Source organism: Mustela putorius, unplaced genomic scaffold, assembly GCF_011764305.1.
Source record: "Mustela putorius furo isolate JIRA1106 unplaced genomic scaffold, ASM1176430v1.1 tig00003834_pilon_pilon_pilon, whole genome shotgun sequence".
NCBI classification, from domain to species: domain Eukaryota; kingdom Metazoa; phylum Chordata; class Mammalia; order Carnivora; family Mustelidae; genus Mustela; species Mustela putorius.
Genome location: NW_025421987.1, coordinates 38,620,688 through 38,646,905, shown reverse-complemented (window position 1 = coordinate 38,646,905; position 26,218 = coordinate 38,620,688). Strand labels below are relative to the sequence as shown.

Sequence of the window (26,218 nt, the reverse complement as noted above, 5' to 3'; positions counted from 1 at the left end):
TTTTTTTAAAATCACGTTTGAAGATTTAGAAGACTGAAAATTTTGGTTGTGAATATGTATAAATACACACATGTTGGACCAGAAAAAGTTTTTAAAAGTTGAATTAGATTAGGTGGTTCCACCATCTGAATAGGCAACTTCTTTGTTCCTGAAGCATTCTTTTATATTTTTTTCTTTTGTACAGATACGTCGTCATGAAATACACAAATCAAAGAACAGAGCATTAGTACACTGGGAACTCCAAGAAAAAGCTTTGAAGAGAAAATGGAAGAAGCAGAAACCAGAAATTTCTAATCTTGAGAGAAGGAGATTGTCTATAATGAAGGAGGTAATGCTAAACTGCATTATCTTTAGAGTTAGAGAAGAAAATGATCAATAGGTTTCTCTCTTTCCTTTCAAATTTGATTCACATTGGAAGGACTTCAGTAAATAACTGTGTCCTTATATAATGATTTACACATGGACTCTGAAAAAAGCAGTGGAGTGATGATTAGCATCTAGTTTGGAGGTTTGAATTCCTGCATGGAAAGTTACTGTTTATGTGACTTGCCTGATTGTAATGTTATGAGATTTCAGCGGTATATGCTAACAAACTGACTAGTACATTCCTCGGCACATAATTTGTTCCTTATATACATATATAAACTGCTATAATTATTTTTCTCAGTTCACACACAGTGCTATTAGATTAATTACTTTGCAAAAAAAAAAAATGTGTGCTTGTCCAACAAATTAGTTAGTAAGCCACTTGTCCTTGGCTAAATCTTTTACAAAATGTAGGGTATTTGGATAAGTAATCAGATGTGTAGGAATAAATAATATGGCAAATAAGAGGAAGCTACAGCAAAAAACCCTTTGATTTGGGATGAAATCATTGAAAAAGAAATATACTTTGTAGTGTCGCTTCTTGTTCATTGTTGAAGCTTATGGCACTTGGCTGTTCTGGGTGACCTTTCACTGTAGCTTTAAATGGCTCTGTCTTTCGAAGAATTCATTAGGCTTGTTAGTGAAAGGTAAAAGTTTCAGTCTTAATGTATCATCAGGAAGAATTCCATCTCCCAAATAAATGTTTATATGGACTTGTAAAAACAGTAGATTGAGAGAATATGGTTCTTTACAGATAAGTATCCTTTGATAATCTTGGACAAAGTATGTGGTTCACAGTGACCAGGAGAAAAGGCAGCCCTTTTGAGGCGACTCTGGGCTTTTGTGTCCCATCTCTAGTGGCTCCTGCTCTTGTCCTGAACTGCTCATGTCCTGAAGGAGTAGATACGGTAGAAGGAGGGACTGAAGGAAGAGTGGTAGGAGAGGATGAGTGAAGTCTCTCATATGTCCCTCCAGTCCCATGCCTCAGGCCCTTGTGTCATGGTTCTCAATGCTGACTGCACATTAGATCAGTCAGTGTTGAGATCTTTTATGAAAAAAATCATAGTATCTGGACTCAGATATATCCGTATTCAGCTAATCTGATTTAGTGGACCTATAATGTGGCCCTACTTAGGTATTTTGGACTCAGATATATCCATATTCAGCTAATCTGATTTAGTGGACCTATAATGTGGCCCTACTTAGGTATTTTTTTAGACAGTTGTTATGTAATTTTAATTCATTGCCAGGGTTGAGAACCTCTGCAGTTAGTGAGATCAAGTATTTCCATCTAACAGTATATTTTGGAGATTATCCCATGTCAGTATTTAGAAATCTACCTTTTCTTTTTAATGGCCAGGTAATATATAGATGTACCACAATTTATTTATCCAGTACCTTATTTGTGAAAACTTAGGAAGTGTATTGGACTATAGTTTATTTATTTTTTTTAAAGATTATTTATTTATTTGACAGACAGAGATCACAAATAGGCAGAGAGGCAGGCAGAAAGAGGAAGGGAAGCAGGCTCCCTGCTGAGCAGAGAGCCTGATGCGGGGCTCAATCCCAGGACCTGGGATCATGACTTGAGCCTAAGGCAGAGGCCTTAACCCACTGAGCCACCTACGTGCCTCATGGACTATAGTTTAGACCTCTGGTTAAGAAGATACAGTGGTTTAAACAAAATAGAAATCTGTTTCTCTCTATGAAACAGTTCAGAAGTAACCAGTAGTTGGTAGGGTCTCTGTGGTCCTTTATTCCAGGGCTTCCATCACTGAGTAGAGAATGGCTGTTCCAGCTGCCTTTAGCTGTATTCTAGCCAGCATGAAAAGGGAAAGAGAATGCATGCTACTCCTTTAAATATCATCCAGAAATTCTGGCTTCTATCCCACTGTCCAGAAATTCATCATATGACCATTCTCACTTAGAATGACGGTTAGGAGATGTCGGTGTATACTTGGCTAAAACTTGGGAATTCTGTTAAAAGGAAAATGAAAAGACAGGAAATTGGTGGGTAAGTAGCAGGTCTGTCACCCACAGATTGTTACCTCATTTGTCACTGGAAATAATACAATGAATACCCTTGAATGTGGTTTTAAGTACATGTAAAACTATATTTGTAGAACAAAATTTTTTTTAAAGATTTTATTTATTTATTTGTTTGAGAGAGAGGGAGAGAACAGAGGGAGAGTGAGAAGGAGAAGCATACTTCCCGCTGAGCAGAGAGCCCGATGTGGGACTCGTCCCCAGGACCCTGAGATCATGACCTGAGCAGAAGGCAGGTGCTTAACCGGTTGAGCCACCTAGACACCCATGTAGGATAAATTCGTAAGAGTGGAACTGCTGAGTCAAAGATATGTGCATCTATTATTTCAGTGTTGCTAAATTTGTAGTGTCTCTGTTAAGGGATGTGATGGGACCAAATGAAGAAGCCTCCTTGGGCATACTCACCTAGGCAGTATCAACATGTATTAGATCTACCAGTCCATCCCCCAGAAATGGACTCCTACCTAGATTAGCAAAGTTAAGAGAAAAGCTCTTTGGCTAGCATAATCATTCGCTGTATGATGCACTCATGTCATGGGAATCAAGCAAATGAGGGTCCAAATTCGATCAGAGAAAGGGAAACTTCAATAAAGATTTTATAAATTTTAGAAGTCTAATAACTTCCCAGGTCTCTCTGTAATTTGCTATTTCTGTCTGGTTTTTATTATCAGAGAACAAAAGTGCTAGAATTAAAAGTTTTTGTTAGTATTTTTGAAGGGATCTTGGATGATCTTTGTGAATCCAAGATGTGTACCACTATTCATAAGTTTGACTTTGTGCTCTATGAACCCATCTGGGGAAGTAATGTAATGTATACAGATGGGCTTGCAAAGATTGGTTTACTTATCAAGAGGATGGTTTTTTTTTTTTTTTTTTTTTTTTTAAGTAAAGGTTTTTATTTATTTATTTGACAGAGAGAGAGAGTGCAAAAGTAGGTAGAGAGGTAGGCAGAGAGAGAGAGGGGAAGCAGGCACTCTGCTGCACAGAGATCCCAATGCGGGGCTCGATCCTGGGACTTTGAGACCATGACCTGAGCCGAAGGCAGAGGCTTAACCCACTGAGCCACCCAGGCTCCCTAAGAAGATGGGTGTTATCAGAGAGGAGTGATGAATAAATCTAGAGAGAGCAAAAGAAAGCCAGTACCCTGATCTGTGGCCTCTCAACCCATCTGCCCCAAGAAGGCTGGGCAGAGACTGGCAAAATGCAACAGTGTAATCTCTTTCCTGGAGACCTCATTATAATTGATAATCAGGTCTTGGTATGATAAAATTATTCCTCTACTATCTGCTTTTTTCAATTATATCTCTTTATTTTGATGGAAGGTCAGTAATTTTTTTTTTGATAGTAAACTCAAAACTGCCATTAGGAAATATTCTGTGTGTAATTTTTCTAGTTTAAGTGATAGATTATAATGCTTCATTTACTCTCTTGCCTAAGCTCTAATTGGGTGTACTTGCAAGATCGCTAACCAGGGATAGAAATTTGGTTCATGGGATAATATAATTTAAGTTGTAGCAACATTCCAAATATCTCTAGAATGGTACAGGTGTTCAGTGTGTCCACATTCTTACAACAGCCCTTTGGGGTAGGGGAAGGTGGCGGTATCTTCATTTACATATTAGGAACCTAAGCTTAAAGAGGGTTGGATTTTGCTTAGTATCCCTTGGCTGGATCCTAGTCTTCTGGCTCTGAATGTGCTCTTTGCCTTATATCATTCCAAAACTTACTCTGTGGAAAGAACAAATTAAAGACTTGATTCTCACCCACTGAGCTATCCAATCTGATTGGCCACAGCAGGAGAAGAAAGGGAAAAAGTCGGAATGTGACTTTTGTTATTTCTTTTAATGTCTTAAAACAATAACTGAAATCATATTATATACTTGTTTCCATGGGCTAGAGAGATTCTGGTAAGAGGATTTTTTGCCAGAAGCTCTGCTTCATTGTTTTGAATCAGTGTTGGAAACCAGGCAGTTTTGTTTTATGACTCCTCTCAGTTTAAGAATGCCACCTGGTGGTGGTGGGTAGAGTTGACTTGCCTGTGCTCCTTGCTTATAATTAAGAAAGTTCCTGAGTTGAAAGTGCCTAATCAGAGGCGCTACTGTAATCGTATTTTTTGAGTTCTCATCCCTCTAGGATAAAAGTCCACCTTGTTTGTAAATACAGAACTGTCACTTTTTTGTTTGATGCCCCAAAACTCATATCTTACCTCATAGTCTCTTAAGTTGTTGATCATGATCTATTAGTGGAATATGAAATCACTTTAAAGGTTGAAACCCTCTGAATATATGGCTCAGAGTTTTATATCTTTAATCAGTGTTTTTCAAACTGTGGATCACAACTTGTTAGTGGATTGCTTAATTTAGTGTGTTGTAGCTATTATTTTAAAAAATAGAATAGAAACTAAAAGAAAATATTATAATGGTTCTCAAAAAGTAAGGTTAAGTAAGACTTTTATCTTGTTATGCATTTACATTTGCGTGTATATTAGGTCACGCCAAGTAAGGCCAAGTAAGAAATAATGTATTTCTTAACTTGGATTGTAGCCAAGCATCTGAAATCTAATTATTGTAATAGCGCCATCTCCTGGTACTTACAGATATTGCCATTGAAGGATTTTGGGAGGATGGTGGCTTACAGTTGTTTTTATTCTCTGAACCTTTGCATGGACTTTTCCTTTGTGATTTCATAGTATATATAGATTTTTTTCTGAATAATAATATTTATCATTAACACATGTCTAGATTCTTTCTGATCAATACCAGATGCAGGAGGTATTAGAAAAATCTGATCATTTGATGGCTGAAGCAAAAGATCTGTTTGTTGATTTTCCCCGTAGGCGCACAGGTAATGTATTTCGTTCAAACAAAAGCTTCTTTTTCTTATTAATCATAGCCTACAATGGCTGTTTGGAAGAACTTGAAAACTTTTTTCGGGCATCACATTATTTATAGTACAAGTAGTCTAGAGTTGTTAGGCATAGATTCAGTATAATTTGTGTTTGCTTTTCACTAAGAATATTCACTATTACAAATTATGGAGCTAAATAGAGGTAAGTCATCATTTACTAGTATATCTCATGGTGCAGTTTACAAGATTTTGTTATAAATATGACTTAGTTTCCAGTTTATTAATGTTCGGTTACCGTATAAAGTGTCTGTATTTTTGTATGTAACTTGAGTAAAGCTAAATTTTGAAGCCTAAAGCTACTTCAGTCTCTCTCTGACAGAGACTTTTGCCTTTTGTCAGATATATAGCATTATTCACTTTAATGTGTATATAATCCATTGTTTACTTTAATCCCTAAAAAAACAGATCATTAGTTTTTAGTTTAAGATCTGAATCCTGGCTTAACCATTTATTATTGTGACTTTGGGCCATTTGCCTCATGTCTCTGAGTTTCAATTTGCTGATCTATAAAATAATAATAGTAACAACCTCATCAGATTTTGTGAGGGTAAAGTGATTTAATATATGTAAAAGCATTTAGAAAAGTGCCTGGCATATAGTAAGTATTATATAAGTGTGAGCTGCTATTATTATCATTTAAGATTTTTATTTGATAATACAAACCTGTGGCAGTGTATAGTGCTTGTAAAGTCAGTTTAATTAAATGAAGTAAAATCATCATGACTTCTTTTCCTTCTGCAGGGTTTCCAAATGTAACTATGGCTCCTGATTCCTCTCAGGGTCCTATTGTGGTAAATCAAGACCCTGACACGCAGGCTGTTCTTAGTGAATCCATCATGGAGCCTCAGGTAATATGCTGTCCTTATAGCCATCATGCTTATGTTGAAATTAAATTTATGCAGGCATAGAGGTAAACTTTTCAAAAGCTTAAATATCAACAAATACCAAGTTTGGTTGCTAGAATTGTTCTTCCTCAAGCATATTACACTTTGGGTGAGTTATATTTGTACCAAACAAGACAGGATTGGATAATAATAGCTAACCATTTATTGAGTACTTACTTATGATGTAGGTACTAGCATTACCTCCAGTTAGCAGGTGAAAAAACTGAGCTTCAGAAAAATTAAGTGCCTTGTCCAAGATCACATAGCATCAGAGATGGCATTTGCTCCGTCTGCCATTATAGAAACAGTGGGGAGTCTCTTAACTTCCACTTTAGAGTCAGGTGGATCTGTGTTTACATTCTGTTAGTACTAGCTGTTGGATCTTGGGTTGATTTCTTGAGGTATCTGAGATGACTCAGAGTATTTTTGGTTTTGTTGTTGTTGTTATTGTTAAATGGGAGTAGAATATACTTACTATGATTGTTGTGAGGATCAGCTGAGATAAGTTATGTGTCTATCATGATTCCAGATACTAGTTCTTCATTAAATGTTAATAGTCTCTTTTAATGGGTGTGTTTAGAAAACAGGTGTGTTTATTCCTGTTACCCAGGAAACTTGGAATTTATTGACCAGTTACATGGGAAAATTATATTATAGTAGTAAAATGTTAATTAAAATGTATCCCAACCTAACTGAAACTCTTAATTAATCAAAATGCTTAGAATTTTGAAATGGGAAACATTTTTTAAAGCTCACGAAGAATTTAATATTAAAATAAAACAAATTTTTAGGATTGACGAGGACTCAATACCTGTTTAGTGCAATTTCCTAGGTTATTTATATGTCCTATGAAAAAAGGAGAGTCATCAGTTAGAGGGATGATCCTAGGGAATTACAAGGTCCAGAATCATTAAAAACAAACAAACAAACAAAAATCATTAATCAAAAAATCATTAATCAAAATCAAAATCATTAATCAAAAAATCAGAATCATTAAAAAAAAAACAAACAAAAAACAACTTAAGTCTACTGTTTTCTGCTTACAAAGGCAATTAAGTAGAATGTTACATGTTTTAAATAGCCAAAAGCCATTATGTTTTGGCACTTACTAAAAATGTTAGCTTTGAGGGGAATCCTCCTACATTACTGGTGGGAATGCAAGCTGGTGCAACCACGTTGAAAAATGTTGAGATTCCTCAAAAAGTTGAAAATAGAGCTACCCTATGACCCAGCAATAGCACTACTGGGTATTTACCCCAAAGATACGAATGTAGTGATCTGAAGGGGCATGTGCACCCCAGTGTTTATAGCTCAATACCCAAACTATGGAAAGTGCCTAGATGTTCATCAACAGATCAATGGATAAAGAAGATGTGGTATGGCATGGAATGGAATGGAATGGAATATTATGGGATATTATGCAGCCATCAAAAAACCTGAAAGCTTGCCATTTGCAATGACATGGATGGAACTACAGAGTATTATGCTAAGCGAGATTAAGTCAATCAGAGAGGTACAATTATATGACCTCACTGATTTGAGGAATTTGAGAAATAAAACAGAGAGAAAGGGAGGGAAAGATGAAACAAAACAAAACCAGTGAGGAAGACAAACCTTAAGAGACTCTTGGTCTCAGGAGACAAACTGAGGGTTGCTGGAGTGGAGAGGGGTGGGAGGGATGAGGTGGCTGGGTGATGGACCTTGGGGAGGGTATGTTCTGTGGTGAGTGCTGTGAATTGTGTAAGACTGAAGAATCACAGACCTGTACCCCTGAAACAAATAATGTATGTTAATAAAAAAAATGTTAGCTTTCAGATAATTATGGTCTCTGTTATGGGGAAGGGGAAATGGCAAGAGCTGGGGCTAGAGAGATAAGGAGGAGGTAGGTAATGAAGGGCTAAAGAACCAGAAAGTGAGAGGAGAGCCACCAAAGAATTTTAGGAAGAATAGAGTCATGATTAAATCAATTGTAGAGTGGAAGAAGGGTTTGGGAAGGACAAGACTGGTGAGAGGATCTGGTTAGAAGACTTAGGTTAGAATTTTAGTGAGAAGTGGTGAGGGCCTAACCTAAGCAATGGCAGTAAAAGAAGGAGGTAGTGGGGAAGAGAGATGGGTTTGAGAGATTAAAAAAGGATAGAATTGACAGCATTTGGTAGCTGATTGGATGTGATGGATGAGAAAAAAGGGCAACTCCCAGTTTGCTGGTTTGAGCATCTCAGTAGATGGCAATACTCTCATGGTCTTAGGTAATATGTCAGGAATAAGGCTTCTGAAAGAATGATAGGAGAGGCTTAGGAAGATGACTAGTTTTGGACACATTAAATTTATGTGTGTAGGATGTCTACTAGGAATATCTTAGGCAGTTGAACATAATTGTCTAGGACTCCTGAGAAATCTGGGTGAAGAAAGAAATTCGAGAATTCACAGCATTTGAATTGTAATTGCAACTTTGGAACTAGATACAATCTTTCAGAAAGGGAGTCAAAATGAGAAGATAAAAGGTCCAAAGGGAGGATCTTGAGTATTAAGAAAGGGCAGAAAGAAAAGAATCAATGAAGGAGATGGGAAGGAAGAGCCAAAAGAATAGAATAAAAACTAGGGAAATATGGTATCTTGGAAGTTAAAAGGAAGAATGTATCAAGAAGATCTTGAAAGAAAGAAAGGAATGGTCATTAATGTCCAATCAATTAGAAAAGAAAGGGAAGGCAGAGACTTAAAAATATCTATTTGATTTAGGAACAAATAAAAAAAAAGATATTGACCTTGTAGACAGCAGTTTGAGTGGAATGGTAGGGCAGAAGCAAGGTTGTAGGGCATAGGTGGTTGAGAAGCCGTGTGGGGTGGGGGTGGAGGGGTGGGTAAGATTCTTTCAAGTTTGGTGGTGAAAGAGAAAAGATATGGTGAGAGAAAAGAGAAAAGATACTCACATTTAAATGCGGTTGAGCTAAAGCCAGTGCAGAGAGGTTGAAGTTGCCCGAGAGGGATGGGGCACTTGATGGAGTGGAAGGAGGTGAGAGGGTTTAGGTCCTAGAGCACTTGTGGAGATGTTAGCAGTAGAAGGAGGGACCTCTCTATTGTAATGACAAAAAGAAACAAAGGATGAGTGTACATATAACCAACTTGTATTTGTATTTTTATTGTTATGTTGAGAAAGGCTCTTAACGAAGTAGATGATGAAGGAGAAGGAACTGTTAACAGCCAGTCTGAAGAAAGTGGGAATGAGTTGGATAACTCTATAAACTCTCAGTCAAAAACTAACGTAGATCGGTAGGTATATATATGGATAAATATTTACAGGGCTTCCCTTTTCTCCAAGGCCATTTCCTTTGTTTCCCAGCTTTATTGAGATATTATTAACATAATATTGTGTAAGTTTAAGGTATACAATGTGTTTATAATATTTCTACTTGTGGAACTTAATGATGTTTTCTTTGTGGCCTAATATATGATTAAATTTTTGTAAATGTTCCATTTGTGTGCTTGAGAAGAAGGTATATTCTATATTACCAGTGTATAAAGGTCTATATGTATATCCTTAAGATCTGCTTCATTGATGATGTTATTTACTTCTTCTGTGTCTGTACTTAATTTTGTCACTATCTTATATTGAGAGTAGTGTATTAAAGTCTCTGTTAGTGTGTTTCTATTTTTCTTTGCATATGATGTTTAAGTATATTTAATTCTGTTTAAAGTTAAATACCTGATTGGTGTGTTTTTTGGTACATGGATATCCATAAGTATTGTATTTTCATTGTGAATTATGGCTTTTAGCATTGTAAAGTGTCCTTTGTCATATTTAATGCCTTTTGGCTTCAGTCCTATTTTGTTTGGTATCAGGAATGAAACCTCTGCCTTCTTGTTTCTGATTGCCTAGTTCATCCTTGCTCATTCTTTTATTTTAGCTTTTCTGAATTATTGTGTACTAGGTGTATCTTTTGTATTTAGCATAGAGTTGGGTCTTGCATTTTAGCCAGTTTAAAAGTCTTTTTCTTTTTTTAAATTGGTGAAGTAAGCTTGTAATATTTATTGATATAGTAGATGTGTTTGATGTCAACTTATTTTATAGTACTATGTATATTATACTATAATTATAGTTTTCTTTATGTAATGTTTTTTGTGTTCTCTTAAAAATTTCTTTTGATATTTAGGAAGTTTGTAATTTTGTTCTGGCTGGTTGTCTTTATATCTGCCTTTTATAGAGCCCTTTAGTCCCCTATATTTTTCAACCTTTTGCTCAGGTGTATTAGTTTTAAATGGCGTGCTTTGACTTCCACCTATGACCTATGCAACAAATAATTTATTCTATATTCTCATTCTTTCTCTTTTTCTCTCAGTCCTTCTCTTCTTTTAGCTGCATTTTTTTTTTTTTTTTTTGCTTTGACAGGACATAAAACATTTACAGATTATTCTTCCTTATTATTGCCATTTTTTAAAAAGAGATTTTACTTATTTATTTGACAGAGATCACAAGTAGGCAGAGAGGCAGGCAGAGAGAGAGGAGGAAGCAGGCTCCCTGCTGAGCAGAGAGCCCCACGCGGGGCTTGATTGCAGAATCATGGGATCATGACCTGAGCCGAAGGCAGAGGCTTTAACCCACTGAGCCACCAAAATATGGCAAATATTATTGCCATAAATATGGCAAAAATATTATTGCCATTTTTGTTTTAGTCTTGGATCTATAGTTAAATGTATTAAGTGCTCATCATCAGTTCTTTTATGATGTTTTCCTAGTTAACTTTTGGTTGGATCATTCATTTAGACAAAGCTCATGGTGTAGGGTTTATGAGTTCTATTCTTTGAGTTCTTGAAAGCTTAAAAGTTTTCCTGTAGCTTTGATATTTGAAGGATAGCTTGGCTGGATATAAAATCTTTAATATTTTGTTTCCTTAATTTTTTTGAAAATGTTCCTCCATTCTTGGCTTACTTTGAATGCTGTTTTGACTGGTCTGATGCTAGAATAATTTTCTTGCCCTTATAAATAATTAGGCATTTTTATGTATTGATGTCCTTTATATTTAAAATTTATTCTTTTATCTTTAAAATTTAAATATTGCTAAGCTGTGTTTTGAGTTTACCTTTTCAGGTCAGTTTTTCCAACACAAGTTGGCTTTTTTGTAGATTTGGTTCTTTTCTTTCTTTTTTTTTTTTTCTGGAAGTAAGTTTCCTTAGGTTATAGTTTCAGATATTAGTTTGATATCATTGTTTTTTTTCTTTTTTCTTTTTCAGAGACTCCTTTTACCTACATAAAAGTGATGTCTCTTGTTTTCTATTTCAAATACTTTCTCTCTAACCTTTTATTCTTTATTTTTTGTTGTTGTTTTCCTGTAATCTTCAATCTTCCTTATTAAATGTTTATTTAATGATTATCCATTGGACACATTGTAATTTAATCTTTATTTTTGAGTTTTTCTTTTTCTTTATATTCTTTCTTGAGTTCAGTCAATTCTTATTTTGTTCCTGGTTTTTGTCTATCTCTGTTCTTAGTTTTAGAACTTATGATTCAAGATCTATATCTCCAAATGCTTGTTTAAATATACTGAATTCCATTTAAAGAGTTTTGTTACAATTTTCTTCTGTTCTTGGTAGGGGAAACATTTTTATTGGCTAGAATATTTCAATTAAATTTTCTATTATTTTGTCTTGTATGATGCAGACTGTTTTAGTTTGTACATTTTATGGACAGGGTTGTGAGTTTGGGGTAGGTCTCTCAATTATAGTGAAGTACAGTTATTTTCATGGGTGCTTTTTTTTTTTTTTTTTTAAAGTATCAGCAGGTGAAAGTTGGTTTGTACTCTAATACTGTTCTTTTTTGTCTTGAACTGTTCTCCCTTGTTAAACATGTTAAGGTAATATACTTTTTGTGTGTGAGTCTTTAGCACTCAGCCTCCTAAGAACTCTTCTTTCTTCCTGTTGACATCAAGAAGTGGTGTCTTTCCAAGACCTACCACCTTGAGTTCTATGCACTTTTTAGTAGTATTTTGACTGCCCAGGTTTGGGGTGTGTGTGTGTGTGTGTGTGTGTGTGTGTGATATTCCTTTTTGAGTATTTGCTATTTAGAGTGGACTTCTTTCTGGAGGTGATTTTGTCACCAGTAGACTCTTAGCTCTCTTCTTCGTTTGGTCATTTTCTTTTTCTTTTCCCTTTTTTTTAAATGACCCGTTTAGTCATTTTCAGCTGCCCTCACTTCCTGCTAGGGCTTCTGACAGGAGCTCAGGAAATATCTTTGCTGGAGTTTAGTGTGTATTTTTCTACTTATAGGTAATTTGAAGTTAGTAGTATTATCTGTTTTCCGTCATGTAGAAGGTATGGGTTATGAGCTATTTTTGCTCCTCTTGTTGCCCCGTCTCTTGGGTTTTGGAGGATGTATATAGAGTGATTCAAATTTAGCTGGTTGCTGTTTCCTTAAGGACACTTGGAAACATGTATCATCTTTTAAGATGAGCTTCTTTCAGAACCCAAATATAACTAATCTTGTGCAATATTGCTTTTATTCTTTACATTTGAATCAAGTTACTGTTTTTTATTTGGTTGGGTTTTATCTCATTTAGTTGTGTGAGTAGGTGGTTTCCAGTTTCGAGTACCTAATGTCTCAAAATGTTACTTGTTAACTATTAAACATGAGGTATCAGGAGATGCATTAGATTTGGGATCTGGAGACTAAGTGCCTTTTGATTTGAAAATTTCTATGAATACATGTTCTTGTGTGACCTAAAACAACAGAAATTTATTCTCTCATAATTCTGGAGGAATCTGAAATCGATTTCATTGGACCAAAATCAAGGGTTTGGGAGGGCTACCCTTCTTCCAGAGGTTCTAGAGGAGAATCTGTTCTTTGCCTTCTTTGCCCCTTCCAGGTTTTGATGACTGTTGGTCTTCCTTGGCTTGTGACAGCTGCATCATTCTAATTTCTGCCTCTGAGTTCATATCACCTTAACCTCTGTGTGTATGTTCAAGTCTTCCTTTGCCTCTCTTTTATAAAAATATACATGATACCATTTAGGGCCCCCCCCGCCCAGGATAACCTCACATCCCAAGATTCTTAACTTAATCATATCAGCCTGTTTGCTGATTGTAGAATTTTGGGAGTCTGACTCTTCCTTCATTTTATCCTATCTCTGTCTCTTTCAGTCCAAGCTGCCGTATTTCTGCTGGTGTAACATTCTCAAAGGACCTTGTGTGTTTCCTTTGGATGGCATTAGACAAAGAGGCCCTCCAGAGATCTTCCCTGGATAATTCCATCTCTGTTGCTGTCTGCTGAGATCATTAAGGGGATCTGTGAGTCAGATGCCTAATCTCTTCAGATTAGCAAAACATTGTGTAGCCATACTCTTGTCCTTCTTTCCAGGGCGTGCTTTCCTAACAGTGTGGTATCTCCTAATTTGACCATCTTTTGCGTTCTGGGCAGGCTGAAAATTTCCCAGATCACCAAGTTCTGGTTCCTTTTGGCTAACAGTTCTTCCTGCAGTGTATCTCTTTCCTCCTACATTTCACTCTAAGCAGCAGTAAGAAAGCAGGCTGTACCTTCAACACTTTGGTTGGAAATCTCCACAGCTAAGTATCCAAGTTCATTGTTTACAAGTTCTGCTTTCCACACAACTCGGTTATGTTTTCTGGTACTTTATAATAAGGATTGTCTTTCTTCCAGTTTCCAATCACATGTTCCTCATTTCCTTGTGAGCCTTCACCAGAAGCTCCCTTAATGCTCATATTGCTACCAGTATTCCATTCATGATGATAGATTCTTTCTCTGCCGTGCTCCTCATTTCCTCCTGGGTCCACAGTGGAAGGGTCTGTAACATCCATATTTCTATGAATAGCCTGTGTAAGGCAACCTAGGATTTTTGTAATATTTACCTGAAAATTCTTCCATCCTCACCCATTCTCATTTCAGAGCTTTTTTTTGGTAAACATTTTTTGATATTTTGTTACACTAGCACCTTGTATCCAGGTGCCAGAGTCTACATTAGTTTTCTATGGCTGCTATAACAAATTACCATAAACTTGATGACTTAAAACAACAGAAATGTATTCTCTCACAGTTCTGGAGGCCAGAAATCTGAAATCAGTTTCACTAGGCTGAAATCAAGGTGTTGGAGGGCCACTCACATTCCCTCTGGGTACTCTAGGGGAAAATCCATTCCTTGTCTCTTCCAGCTTCTTGTGGCTCTGGCCTTCCTTGGCCTTGAGTCAGTATAACTCCCGTCTCTGCCTCCATCATCACAGCACCCTCTATGTCTTTGTGTGTCAGAGTCTCCTTGTGTCTCTCCCTCTTATAAGGATGTACTTGATTGCATTTAGGGCCCATCCAGATAATCCAAGGTCATCTATCTCAATATCCTTCCTAACTTAATCACATCCGCAAAGTCCCTTTTTAGTCAGATAAGGTGACATTCACAGATTCTAGGGATTCAATTATAAGTATCTTTAGGGAGGCCATTCTTAACCCTGTCATAGGTAGTATTATATTACTTTCCTTGTTGTTGTCACATAACCTGACTCTTAAAAAAGTATAAACATTAGAGACAGTAATGTGAGTTCAGACTGTTTTGGATTTTCCTAACTTGTACAGAAATCCCGTTACAACACTTTTCTTAAGATTTAGCCGGAAGGTTGGACTTTGAACTAACACTTACAAAGGAGTCTTTCTGATGCTTTGATAACTAAGCCCCCTTTGAATGGATTGCATTATAGGCCTTTTGCTAAATAGATTTTGTAGCAGCAGCTAATGTGCAATGTACTATCCATAATTTGCATGAAAGCAACTCTCTTAGGTTGAGATTTGTGGAGCCACTAAATAATATTTGCCCATTCCTCTTTTTTTGGGGGGTAACAGCTTTATTGATTTATTGTCCACATACCATACAGTCCATCCACTTAAAGTATAACATTCAATGATTTCTAGTATATGCAGAGTTATGCAATCTATAGTCAGTTTTAGAACATTTTCAGTACCAGAAGAAACCCCATATTCTTTAATAGTCAAATCCTATTTCCTCCCAAGCCCTTCAGCCCTATCGAATCTATTGGATTAATCTATTCTCTATCTCTGTAGATTTGCTTATTCTGGACATTTCATATGTGTAGAATCATTCCGTATGTGGTCTTTTGTGTCTGGTGTCTTTCACTTGGCATGTTCTCAAGATTCATCCATGTTGTAGCATGTATCTCCACTTCATTCTTTTTTATGGTTGTGTGGGTGCAGTACATTTTACTTCTCCACCCATCACTTGCTGGGCATCTGGGTTGTTCCTGCTTTTTTGTCACCTACCCCTTTTAAGTCTCAGTCCAACTGAGAAATAGATAAAGGAATCAGATGGTTGGAGAATAAAGAATAAGCCTTACCAATGCTAAAGATGATTATAGCAAAAGGCTTAGTTCTCTAACTCCCTATACTACAGCTCTTCTTCTCACTCCTTCTCCCTGCTCCCAGGGACTCAGGGCAGAGTCTGCTCTAGTCATTTTACTTCAGGGATGAGCATAGACTGTGTTCTGAGGATAGCCTCCTTCACAGAGAGAAACCAGAAAGGACCAAGCCATGTACTTTCTCTGGGAGAAAGAGAGGAGAACGGGGCCCATACCACAAAAATTCAGAAAGGACAGATTTTTCCTCCAAGCAGGAGCCAAGGTGGGTGAGAAACTGGGAGGAAGATGGAATGATTCCTTTTAACACTAAGAAGACTGGCATTTTAGCTACCTGTCTTAACAGTTAAAGCAAAATGTATTTTTTTTCTTTGATTTTGAATTATTAAAAGTGCTGTCAATCAAACATTTAAGCAGTTGAGCAGTTTAAATGATAGCATTTATTAATTTTGATATAGCTTGTTGCCCCATATTTTATAGGTTTCTCCACCAACTGAAGGAAGATAATTCTGAGTTAATTAATAAACTGTGGGCTGATATTCAGCAGAAAATAACAACACAGTCCCAAAACCCTCCGGGAACTCCATCACCTGCCCCTCCATCAGGAGAACAAAAAGGTTTGTTCCCCCATTGTATTATTTCTCACAGAACAGTAACTTGTTTTATTATGTTCTTCCTTAAACATAGTAATGTTTAAAGGAATATTATTTGGGTTTTGACTGGCTTTACCTAATTGATCTGTTAATTGGAATGCTTAAAACTTTTTTTCCTGTTCACTTGAGATTCTTTTGAAAATATTTTTTCCTTTAGCTGCTCTGAATGCTACCAGCGCTGTCAAGAGAATCCAGACCAGGCTTCAATCTGAAGAATCTACTGAGACTCTAGACTCAAGCTATGTTGTGGGACAAGTGCTGAACTCAAGGAAGCAAAAACAGTTGTTAAAGAAAGGTTCAATCCCTCAATTTACAAAGATGAATTGTTAAACGCATAACTTGATACAGCTTCCTATATCTCTTAGTAAAGTTTTTTCCTTTAAACCCATCCAGTTGGAGCCAGCTGATTAGACTTTTCTAAATGGTAGCTAAGAAATGCCTCCAAATATAACAATGTAACTCTGTAGAAAGGTGGTTCTAGTACATTCATTATAGATAGTGTAAACCTGATTTAGACTATAGTTTTTATGAGAAATGGTGATAACTTCTATAAAAACCTTTTGTAAACTGTGAATAACAGTCAGTGGTTTTTCTAGTAGCTTGCTGGTATAGCTTTTCCTGGTCTTCTAATAGGGTGACTTCTGTCATTATCAGTGAAAGGAAAACTGGATTCCAGTGCTCCTTCCAAGCAGAAGAAGAATGTGTTAACAGCTAGCACAGCCTCCACAGACTTACCAAACAGCAATAATTCCAGCCTAGATGTCCTCAAACACATGATCAATGAAGTGGAACATGAAATGGAAGAATACGAACGGTGGACGGGACGCGAGGTCAAAGGACTGCAGAGTAGTCAGGGGCTTACAGGCTTTACTCTGTCACTGGTGGGTTCCCTCTGTCGCCTGGTTCGGTACCTTAAAGAGGTAAGAACAAGAGGTTATTCTCCTCTACAGAGTGCTGGTGGAAACATTGGGGTTTTTTTTTCCTCTACACTTAATTTATTGCAAATTCCAAATGAAGAATAGTAAAATTTGAATAGCTTTGTTTAAAATATCTCAGTTTTAGATTATCTGCAGTAAGGTTTTACCTTTTAATTTCCCTCTATATGCCAATTTATGTATCCTATAGTATAAGTGATGTTGATTTTAATACAAGCTGTTCTAAATTGTAATTAGTAAGGTAAATCTACTATAAATAAAATCATGTCTTATGCTGACATTGAATATATTGTTTGGCAGTATTAAATTCAGTAGAACTACTAAATGTGTCCTTGTTCTATTGCTTTTCTCTGTGTTCCTACTCCTACTTTAGTTTGGAGAGTGGCATGCCTGTAATCTGTAGACACAGATGAGGAAAATTCTTCACGTTATCTGTGTGACTACTTGGGCTTTGTCTGAAGTAGATCTTTTGTTGTTCTGAAAATAATTTGTAAGAGAAGCAAGAATTATTTTGTAATTAATTTTTGAATAACCAGTCTTCAGAATGCTGAGGAATTAGAGCTAGCTCTACATTTCATCTTTCAAAAAACCCATTTAAGCTGTTCTTATGTTTTATACATTTAAATTTGTTAAACAAATACAACAGAAAATGTTCAAGGACATTTTATTATTAAAATAGTTGGTTCATCACTCTAATTCTGATGTTTCAATTTCTCTGGAGCTGTCTTCCTAAAATTACTTTTTAGTGAAATATTTATTGTACTGTCAGACTTATGAAAGTCTTATCATTCTTCTATCCTTAAATTAGGGTTCTCCAGGAATGTACTTTTGGCTCTCTGAAAGCATTACAGGTTTAGTAGCTTCCACTTTTTAGCTAATCACTTGCTTTACAAAGTTAAAACCATTGAAGCCTGTTGTTATTTTTATTTTATTTGAACAAACTTAGTTGTTGAATTGGTGATCATAATCACATGGCATGAAATTAAAAGAAACAGAAGGTTATAGATAAAAATTCTCATTCCCACCCTTAACTTCCATTTAACTAGTTTGCTTCCCTGTGGCCAGCAGTCATTGCCAGATACAGGTGTATCCTTCTAGAGATGATCTGTGTATATTCAAGCAATATGTATATGTCCTTCCCTCCACTTTATTCGGCAAAAATTTGTACTTATTTAAGCCTGTATACCATTCTGTTTATTATGTTCTATATAAAGAAGGGAAAAGGACACAGCATTTCATTTTAATGCAATATAAGCCTTTTTATAAAAATATGTCATTCTCATTTTTGTCACATATACTTTGTATCATTTTCTTTGACAGTTTTGAATAGAAACTCTTAGTTTTCAGTATTTGATGCTTTTAATGGGAGTTTATTTTTGGATGGGGATTTTATCTTATTATTGATGGAGGTTGATTTTTTTTTTTTTTTTAATGTAGAGCGAGGTCCAACTGCGTAAAGAAGTAGAGACGAGGCAGCACCTGGAACAAACGTTAGGTGATCATCGAGAGCTCATTGATGCTCTTACAGCTGAAATTCTTCTCCTTAGAGAAGAAAATACTGCTACCCAGGTACTTAGATGAGATCCCAACTTTTCTGCGTTTAGTAAAATAAGGTATCTTTAAGAGTATGTAAGATTTTCTTTTAGTTGCCTTTGGTTTAGTTGTGTGGCTGTGATTATTTATCACTTCTTTATTATCATCAACATTCATTATATTGGAGGTACTATAGTAGAAACTCGAAGTACAAATAACATACAGAAAAGTCTGCTGTCTTTAAAAAACATACTATTTTTTGGAAAGACAGAATCTACATTTAAATGGTAACTACCAATATTATAGCAGTTTATCCAAACTGTGAAGTAAATGTTGTGATAGCTACTTCTAATTTCAAAACAGCAGAGGATACAATTTAGAAAGCTTCCTGTAATCATATGCCATTTAAAGTTGTTTGCAGTATCTTCATATTTATTAGATAAGTCCTTTTTGTCACTTGTTTAGCTAATTGCTCCTTTTATTATTTTTTTAAAGACACAGTATTTCTTCTAGAAACCAATTAATACTGCCTCAATGGTGCATTAAACATTCTTAATTTGTGCTCTTTCTGTTCTCTCTGGGTATTGCTCTCACTGCATTTACCAAACTGTGTTACACATGCATGTATACCTGTCATCAAGACTGAGCTGCTTGAGGGATGCCTGGGTGGCTCAATCAATTAGGCATCTGCCTTTGGCTCAGATCATGATCTGAGGGTCTTGGGATCAAGTCTGGCATCAGCCTCCTTGCTCAGCAGGAGGCCTGCTTCTCCCTGTGTCGCTCCCCCTGCTTGTGCTTGCGCTTTGTCTCTCTGACAAATGAATAAATAAAATCTTAAAAAAAAAAAAAAAAAGACTGAGCTGCTTGAGCAGAGATGGTTTTATTCATCTCTTTGTTCTCCAGTGATGGTTGTTATTACTTTTATTTGTTAGCCAAAAGAGACTGGAAAAGCCATAGTTAGTAGGCAAGTTATGTTGTATCAATGGACATTAGATATAAGACATGCAATTTTTTATTGATCTATCCATTTCACATACCATTTAATTATCTTATAAAAGTATACAATTCAGTGGTTTTTAGTATATTCACAGAGTTGTACACCAGCACCATTATCTAATTTCAGAATGTTTTCCTCACCCCAAGGAGAAACCCCAAGCTTGTTAGCAGTCACTCTTATAGCTTATAGCTCCTGGCAATTATAAATCCACTTTGTGTTTCTAAAGATATTCAAATGTGGTTATTTCATATAAATGGAATTGTGCAATATGTAATCTTTTGTATCTGATCTCTTTCACTTAGCATAATGTTTTCAGGTCTTAACTATGTTGTAGCATGTGTCAGTACTTCATTCCTTTTTATTGTCCACTAATATTCCATTATAAGGATAGACCGCATTTTGTTTATCCATTCATCAGTTGATGGACATTTTTAGTTGTTTCTACCTTTTCGTGTACTATGAGTGAATAATGCTGCTATGAACATTCATGTACAAGTATTTGTGTGAACTTAGGTTATCAATTCTCTTGGGAAGATGAGCAGTTTTAAAATGTACTAATTGAAAAAAAAAATAAATAAAATGTACTAGTTGGATCAACAAATTGTATTGATTTGGGCCGGGCACTGTTCTTGGTGCAGGAGGAACAGTCATGAACACAGAAGCAATCTTTAGGTGAAGTTGTGAAAAGTGACCATATTATTAATCTATTTTGAAGGCAAACAGTAGGATTTTTCCGATGGGTTGGATTTGGATATGGGATAAAGGAAAGGATGTGAGAGGAGTCAAGGGTGATTCCAAAGTTAGGGGCTGAGCATTTAGAAGGATGCAGTTGCTGTTGATGAGTTGGGAATGTTCAGGGGGAGTTTGGTTTTGTACATGTTGAGTTTGAGAAGCATGTATGAGTTCTAGATGGAGATGCTGAATAGGTCATTAGAGATGATTGTGGAATTTGGGGAAAATTTGAGCTGGTATGAAATTGTTTAGTATATTTTATTCAGTAATCCCACTAACAGTTCTGACCATCTGTGATTTTTATAAAATTTCTATACATTTTGGATACATATACATATATATTTATATGTGTATAATACCTCTTATCTCGGTGTATATATTTTTTCTTAACCTTATTTTATATACATTACGTAACTTCCTACTGGGTCATGTTTATCAGTGTAAATGCCTGTGTAATATTCTGTTAAATTAGCTTGAGTCAGTTGATACCATTTATATAAAGAGGTTTTATAGATCAAAAGCACTGTAAAAAGGTTAATTCTTATTGTTGTATGGTAGTGTATTTATTAATTAATAATATTCTGTGATACATTTAACCATTCCTCTGTTGTGGGACTTTTAAAACATTTATGATTATGTGTTCTTACAAATACATGACTTTAGTATTTGAACGAAAGTCTGAAGTTCCTAGAGTAGTTAAAGTGGTGATACAGTTCTGCATGTCTAGGTGATGATCTGAGGTCTGATATTGCAATGATATTGTTTCATTCTTTCTTCTCCAGGCAAGACTTCAGCAGTACATGGTCACAACAGATGAGCAACTTATATCACTGACACATGCCATGAAGAACTGTCCTGTGATAAAAAGCAACAAAGAGTATCAGGCATCCGAAAGGGGATCCACAAGCAGGAAAATGATAGACAATCTGGGTGAGTATGTATGGTCTTATCATCCCAGGTTGGTATTAAACAGAGTAAACAAAACTGTAAACTTACATGTGATTGGTCATGTACACATAGATAGCATTGTAACGGTGACAGTTGCCATCGCTATTTCCAGTTAATATTTGTTGGGCACTTGCACTATGCCAGGCACTTTTTAAGTGTTTTTTTGTGTATTATCTCATTTAATCCTCGTGATAATCTGATGAGGTATTATTGTTATCCCTACTTTCAGGATGAGAAAACTAAGGCTTCGAGAGAGTTGGTAGCTTAGCAAGATCATACAACTAGGAAGTAGCAGAATTTGCTTCCTAGACCACTGGGGCTTTAGTGCCATCACTTTTCATCACTGTGCACCAGGTTCAGGAGGAGAGGAGATGGTCTTGGAAAGAAAAAGAAATACTGAGTTTTAGAAATTTGTAACTTTTTTTCATTTGTGGTGATACTTGGAAAGCCTTTCTTCACTTCCTGTGCCATCCTATGTCAGAGTCTGAATAGGACAGTTAGGCTTTTTCATGTTTTTTGCTTCTAAAAAAACAAATACTTCGATGAGTATCTGTGTGTGGTATTTTATGTATTTAGGAATGTTTTCTCATGAGGGATTCTGAGAAGTGGCTGACTAAAATTTAACTTGCATGAGATAAACTCAATGGCTGAGGCAGGTCTCAAGGACTAAGTGCTTTTCTCAAAAGCAGCCCCTTCTTCCCAGTGCTGGCCCCTTGGGAGCCTTGCCTGTGAGTTACAGCTAAAGGACGACATGGCCTAGAAAGTGAAGACTCTAGAGTCCATGTGATTTTGCTTTCTGTGGAAATGTATGTAAGTATAAATACCTGCAGTGTATCTGTAGTTACAAGTGCTGACAGCCTCTCATCTTCTTCAGAGGGCCCTGTTGTAAATGCTAATGTCTCCATGCCATTGGCATTCAGAGGGGAGGAAGCGGCTGAATTCACACAGGAAGACTTGCCTGTTAAGCTGTCTCAGGTGCCAACTCCCCCGGATAGTGTGAATCTGACTAACAGTTTTCCCGCACATATATTTGAGCCGGCTGTGTTGTTGACACCACCCAGGCAGAAGAGCAACTCAGGATTCTCTCCCTTGCAGGACGGTAAGCAGGCTTCTTCTAAAGCTGCCTGACGGTTGTTTTTTTATGCTTTATATATGCAACATACTGTGTCCATTGTTACCCAGTAAAGGGAATTCTGAAAGATATTGATTGCCACACATAACCTTTAAGCTAAAGGAGGATTTTTCAGGGTTGTGTATATCATGTGTGTTACACCTGTGGTGAAATGTCACCTTAAATTTCGTTATGTATCTGTTCTATTAGACATTGTAAATATTATATCAGATCAAAGGATTAGAGTCCTCAGCATTAAAATGTAGAGTAAGGGAAATCCTCCTTTCCCTGTGGGCCAGGAGCATAGGAAAGGGTAAGAAACAAGAGATTATACTCCAGAGAGAGAGTAATGAAAGTTTAGCCAAGGAAAGGTAAGAACTGCGACTATAAGGATTTTGTAAGTCAGATTTGGTTATTAACCTATTTCTCATTGAAATTTCTTTAGCTTAGTCAGTTGAGGTAGTTTTATAGTGAAAGTTGATCAACAATTAAAAATAGCTTTCAGGTCACTTTTTGCAGGACATATATAGAGTTTAGAATAAAAATTTTAAAAGTTATTGTTTTTTTTTTTAAAGATTTTATTTATTTATTTGACAGACAGAAATCACAAATAGGCAGAGAGGCAGATAGAGAGAGAGGGAGAAGCAGGCTCCCCACTGAGCAGAGAGTCCGATGAGGGCCTCGATCCCAGGACCCTGAGATCATGACCTGAGCTGAAGGCAGAGGCTTTAACCCACTGAGCCACCCAGTAGCCCTAAAAATTATTGTTTATCCTTAGCTCAGAGATTCTTAACTTGGGGGCTCATGGATGGTCTTCAGAAGTACCATGGAGTGTTTCATTGTTTGGAAAATTATGTTTATTTGTCCACCTGTGCATTTATTCTGGAGCTTTAGAACCTTTTTTAAAAATAATTCTTCAGTTAAAAAACTACCTTAGATTTGCCTCCAGTGTTTTTAGAAAAATGTTATTCAGCCCTGATTTGCATACATTTTTTTATTTCTTTGAGTGTTTACATTCTTCCACAGGGGAACAGAATAATAACTTTTATTGTCATTGTAACTTAGAAATTTGGTCAGATTTTCTGTACCTTCTTTTCAATAAAGGACCTGAAGAGGCCATAAGAGTTAAAGAAAATAACAAGTTCTTGCCATGATAAGATTTGTTTTGGCATTTATTATGTGACTGTAAAGTCTGTCAAGTCTTTCTGGTATAGGGAGACAATGCTAGGCTGAGGGTCAGAAGTGCTAGAATCTTGGCCCATCTGGTGACTAGCTGGGAGGCATGGAGCTAAGACACTTACCCTCTCTACATTCATTTTTCTGGCTTCAGAATGAGAGATTTTTCTTTTATCTTTAATGTTCATCTGGCTCTCTAGTTCTGTGAGATACCATTTCAGAGCCTAGAGAGAATTGTTAACTTTAGAGCCTAGAGAGAATTGTTAACTCTGAATTGGAGATATGATTTCAGTTCTGATTTCTGTTCAGGTTAGATTTTCATTCTCAAAGTAAGCTTTCAAATGTTTACATGGTATTAATATGCTCATCTAATGATCTCTTGAGATATTATAAAGTATTTCCCACTGGTGATAGGAAGATAGCTTGAAGTTTTTGTTGTTGTTCTTTTTTTTTTTTAGAGTAGGCTCCCCCCTAGTGTGGAGTCTAACATGGGCTTGAACTCACAATCCTGAGGTCAAGACCTGAGCTGAGATCGAGTTGAATGCCTAGGGAACTCAGCCACTCAGGCACCCCAAATTCTTTTAAAGAAACAATTACCAAAAGTATTTTTACTCTGATTACAAATATACTAAATGTCCACTAAAGCCAATTATTTGGGGGCTGTGATAGACCCCTCTTTGTTAGCAGGTTTGCCTTGAAAATAATGCCACACGTTTCTTTTACAGTGTACAGATGGAATAACCTTTGAACATGTATTCTTAGTTGGTGAAGTTTTGTCATCATATTTTTTCAGACTTTTATTTAGAATGCCCACATATAAAAAATTGTTCGGATAAAGGTGGGAGGTACATAGATCCCTTTGTCAGCCTTTAGTTATACTCTGGAATAGCTCTGTCTAATAGAACTTTCTGTGATGATGAAAATGTTCTGTGTCTGCTCCATTCATATTGGTAGGTGCTAGCATCAGTGGGCACTTGGAATGTGGCTAATGTGACTGAAGAACTGAATTATTAATTTTATTTAATCTTAATTAATTTGAATTTGAATTTTGAATAACTGCGTATGTCCAGACACTCTTGTAATGGACAGCATTGCCCTAGAATTTCCCATCGTAGATCATTTCCGTTAGCTACTGATTGACTTCTACTTTCTTTTACAGTCACACCTTTTGAAAGAGTAGTATATATATGCTGTTTTCATTTTCTTATCTCCCATTCATTCTTCATTTTCAAGTGTCAATTCTAATTTTTATTTTGATGTGGTAAAAAAAGGCACATACAAAGGTCTTTTCCTCTTTCATCTTTAGGCCTGCCCTAAGAGGGAAGCATTTTTTCCCAATTTGATTTCTGCTTATCTTGTGGTAGTCTCCATAATTAACATAAGATATTTTTATATATTTTCTCTTAAATTTTAACTTTACACAATAATTATAGACTGTCTTTTATTAAAGAAGAGGGTTTAATTAACATTAACTCCTACTTTCCTTCTCTATCTAATTTGGATGATTATATTTTAATTTTTAATTCTTCTATTGCTTAACTTTTGTGACTTCAAATACTTTCTCTCTCTTCTTTGTTAACGCTATGCAGTAGCTCTTGGCGTTCCACTATGAAAGACAGGGATACTAGCTCTGCTTCCCTTCTGGCTCTCCTGTGCTTCCACTTCACACCTTCACTCAGTCTATATTTCCTTTTACTGCGTGGAGTTTGGTGACATTTCCTTTGTTCCATTACTACAATTATGTCTTCTGTGTCTTGTCTATAGATGGTTACTGAAAGTTGAAAACAAGTGACTGTTTTTTTGTTTCTCGATCTATTGTTACTATCAGTCTTTGTGCCACAGGAAGGAAAAAGTTCTTAGTATGAAGATCAAAGTGAATTTATTTCACTTAATCAGTTGTTCAGAATATTTAAGTTTGCTCTATATTTATACTAACTATATTTATACTAACTTTTGTTTTGCCTGGAGTTTTGAATTGCTTTTACCCATTATTTACCCAAGAATAATGTGCTTTATTTACTCTCTTGTTTACACATGAATAATAGCTTCTGGTCCTTTAGTTATACTATGTGTGGTGTGGAATCTGCTTTCATTCCAGAGATAATTCCCAGAGCTCTTCCACCCCGTTCCAGTCTGCACTGATTGCTCACTCGGCCTGCCACACACCTCTTATCCTGGGACTTGCTAAGGTCACACTCCTAGGGTTATATCTACTATTTCCTGGATTCCATTTATTCCTCTTTGGTTTTCTCCCTCAGGTTTCTGAAAGAAATCATTAGAATGGGTGTATAGAAGGTAAATCCTAAGTTCTTAAAAATCTGAGAACATTTTTCCTTTTTCTGTTATACTTGGTTGATAATTTGCCTAGATATAGAATTCTAGGTCCATAATCCTTTACCCTGAGAAATTTGAGGCATTGTTCTATTGATTTTTACTATCTGGTGTTGCAGTTCAGATGTATGATGTAATATCTAACTTTTATTTCTTTGTATTTGACCTACTTTTTCTTTGTGGAAGCTTTAGAATTCCTTTATTTTTATTCTGACCTTGCATAAGGTGTGTCTAAATGT

The 26,218-nt window shown here is 36.1% G+C and overlaps 1 protein-coding gene across 8 annotated transcripts in view; it reads left to right on the top strand.

The window, feature by feature from the left end:
* Positions 1 to 26,218, top strand: part of SPICE1 (spindle and centriole associated protein 1) — a 65,298-nt gene that overhangs the window by 27,464 nt on the left and 11,616 nt on the right. For 7 of the 8 annotated variants that reach the window (XR_006609095.1, XM_004761434.3, XM_004761433.3 and 4 more), the window contains 10 exons: positions 185 to 328; positions 5,154 to 5,256; positions 6,061 to 6,167; positions 9,358 to 9,470; positions 16,044 to 16,180; positions 16,374 to 16,511; positions 16,871 to 17,136; positions 18,589 to 18,720; positions 21,196 to 21,343; positions 22,236 to 22,460. Coding sequence is in view for 7 of the 8 variants with exons in the window: in XM_004761434.3 (XP_004761491.1) it covers positions 185 to 328; positions 5,154 to 5,256; positions 6,061 to 6,167; positions 9,358 to 9,470; positions 16,044 to 16,180; positions 16,374 to 16,511; positions 16,871 to 17,136; positions 18,589 to 18,720; positions 21,196 to 21,343; positions 22,236 to 22,460 (1,513 nt within the window). In the remaining variant the exon portion in view is untranslated. The remainder of the gene's footprint in view (positions 1 to 184; positions 329 to 5,153; positions 5,257 to 6,060; positions 6,168 to 9,357; positions 9,471 to 16,043; positions 16,181 to 16,373; positions 16,512 to 16,870; positions 17,137 to 18,588; positions 18,721 to 21,195; positions 21,344 to 22,235; positions 22,461 to 26,218) is intronic. The other variant, XM_045088395.1, reaches the window with a different exon arrangement.